The sequence below is a fragment of the Saprolegnia diclina genome (assembly GCF_000281045.1).
Source record: "Saprolegnia diclina VS20 unplaced genomic scaffold supercont1.11, whole genome shotgun sequence".
Lineage (NCBI taxonomy): Eukaryota > Oomycota > Saprolegniomycetes > Saprolegniales > Saprolegniaceae > Saprolegnia > Saprolegnia diclina.
In genome coordinates, this window is record NW_008246078.1 from 705,607 (window position 1) to 707,892 (window position 2,286).

Consider the following 2,286-nt stretch of genomic DNA (forward strand, 5'->3'; position numbering starts at 1 on the left):
AGTGCATTTTGTAATATGTAGGAGCTCGTAGTTGTTGAAGAGAGTTCACATACCGTGTCGGCGCCACCGAGTCGGTATACGTCCAGTCGGACTGCTGCAAAGATACCGGTCACGTCAGCTGAACTTTTAGCTACGCACTAGTATATATATCATTCGTATCATCCATTCATTGCATTTTGGCCGAACCCAAGTTGGCACGCGGTTTTTCCTCTGGAAAATCCTCAAAAATATTTAATGGACGGAATACAGCATTCCACGCAATGAGCCCGGATGCCAAGTGCTTCGTTGTGTTTTTGTCTACGAAATGGAGCTCCAAGCGGCTGAATCCGTTGAGAGGAAGTGGTGAAAGCCCTCCAGAATGCACTGACCACTGGCCACTGGATAGCCACTTGTCGTCGTTACTCACTGGATCAGCATCATTTTCCAAAAAGCATGGTGCTCATTGCGGTGCTCCTCGCGGTCGTCTTGCTGCGTGTCGGCGGCTCCATCCCAACTTGCGCCTACATGGACTACCCAAGCGGCGTGATCGTCGTCGCCGCTGGCAACTGCACTGTAGCGCGCACGGTGTGCGCCACAAACAACCAGTGCGACCGACTCGACGTGGCAAGGACATTCACGAGCAATGTCTTTACGAACGTCATCGGCATGGGCCGCTTGCCCGATTATACCTTTAGCAACTTGTAGTCGTTGCACACGTCGTTGCACGCTCACTCTTTGTCGTAGGACCATCAAAGATGTCCCGTCCATCACGATCGGACACATGGACCTCCCAAAAACGGTCACGACCTTGTACGCTATATGTCTCTTGCGAAACAAGTGGACGATGTTGCACTAGAACATTTGACAACGTGACCAACGTCAACGTGTCCAAGTCGTTCGGGACGGCGTGGACCTACATCAAGACGTTGTGCGTCGTCGTGCACAGTGCGCAGCATCCTTCTAATGCACGTAGCGGCTAGGGAGTTTATCAACAGTCCCTTCAATTTCTCTGACGGCGTCGTGTGGCCAGTCTGCGTCGAGCGCCTGTACAAGGACCTTCTTTCTTTGAAATAAGATCTCATCGTGGCGCGCCTGTAGGACGCTTGTCAACAACGCGCTGAGCACCATGCCAGTCACTTTTCCCTCTACCATCACACAACTGTAGGACGACCTTGTCTCGTGCTTCTACGACCAAATTATACGTAGTTGGATTCGCGACAACCTTTTCACCGATCTCCGCTCCGTACCCACCAATCTCACCTTCTTGTAGAATATGACATTAATTTGTCGTACGTTTTTAACCGAAAAGGATGGACTAGGAATATTGGCGCCAACAAACTCAAGTCCATCGTCAACGCCGACTTGCGCTCGCTCCGCTACCTGTGCGCGTGTCTCGCTCGATACGGTATCTTCATACATCCGATTAGGTCCATGAGCGACAACAGGGACTTGACTACGATGAACGACGCTCGGTTTGCCAGCATTGCATTCCTGTACGACCTATCCACTTTGAGTCAGTCGGGACGACTATTTTTGTAGAAATTTGACCAATTGCCCAAACCTTGCAACCATTTGCGTCGACGCACCCTCGTACGCGGCTCTGAACGCGCTAAACCCTTGGGACAGCAACGTGACCACGGACGCGCCGACCGGGTTCAGCATCAACTACCCTATCGCAACGGACGCTGCGATGTGTGCCGACCTCGGTGGGTCCATCCAAAAGCTATGGGAAAACACGTCCAGTGTCGCTGTCGCCGTGTGTGTTACTGGTATGGTCGCAATATCGATCCCAAGTGTCTGATGATGGCTGCTAGATTCGAAGCTAGATGGCGGTAGTCGTATGTCTCCTAGTTTGCCACGATCATGAGGTCACTAAGAGTGTCAATGTCATAGGCACGGGTCTCGCCGTCGGCATCATGTGCAGCGCTGCTATCACTGTGGTCGTGGTTGTCTTGTTCGTACTTCGGCGCCGGCGCAAGCCCCTCACCTCGCTCTTTGGCTACATCCAAGCATCTGGGACCAAAAGTACGGGCGGTCTATCGAGCAGTCGCAGTGGCGCAAGAAGAGCATATGCGGACGCCATTCTCAACGTCAAGCCACTCCTCCACCACCGTCTCCAGATCTCGGATCTGCGCGTCACCTCCAAGAAACCGCTCGGGTCTGGTGTCCTTCGGGAAAACTGGCTCGGCAAGTACGGCACCCAGCACGTCGTCATCAAGCGCATGAAGCACCAAGAGCCCCGCATGGCTCAAAAGTTCATCGACGAAATCGTCCTCATGTCGCAGTACGTCGTTCGCTCATGATAGA

At 52.8% G+C, this 2,286-nt stretch overlaps 1 protein-coding gene across 1 annotated transcript in view; it reads left to right on the plus strand.

Annotated features, from left to right (window-relative positions):
• Positions 1-432: 432 nt before the first annotated feature.
• The window catches only part of SDRG_04597 (TKL protein kinase), a gene marked incomplete at both ends in the record, with an annotated part of 2,538 nt that continues 684 nt past the window's right edge, over positions 433-2,286 (plus strand). The window contains 11 exons of the mRNA XM_008610273.1: positions 433-680; positions 724-789; positions 836-907; positions 960-1,025; positions 1,078-1,140; positions 1,186-1,245; positions 1,299-1,361; positions 1,407-1,472; positions 1,519-1,748; positions 1,794-1,811; positions 1,873-2,267. Of these exons, the coding sequence (XP_008608495.1) occupies positions 433-680; positions 724-789; positions 836-907; positions 960-1,025; positions 1,078-1,140; positions 1,186-1,245; positions 1,299-1,361; positions 1,407-1,472; positions 1,519-1,748; positions 1,794-1,811; positions 1,873-2,267 (1,347 nt within the window). The remainder of the gene's footprint in view (positions 681-723; positions 790-835; positions 908-959; positions 1,026-1,077; positions 1,141-1,185; positions 1,246-1,298; positions 1,362-1,406; positions 1,473-1,518; positions 1,749-1,793; positions 1,812-1,872; positions 2,268-2,286) is intronic.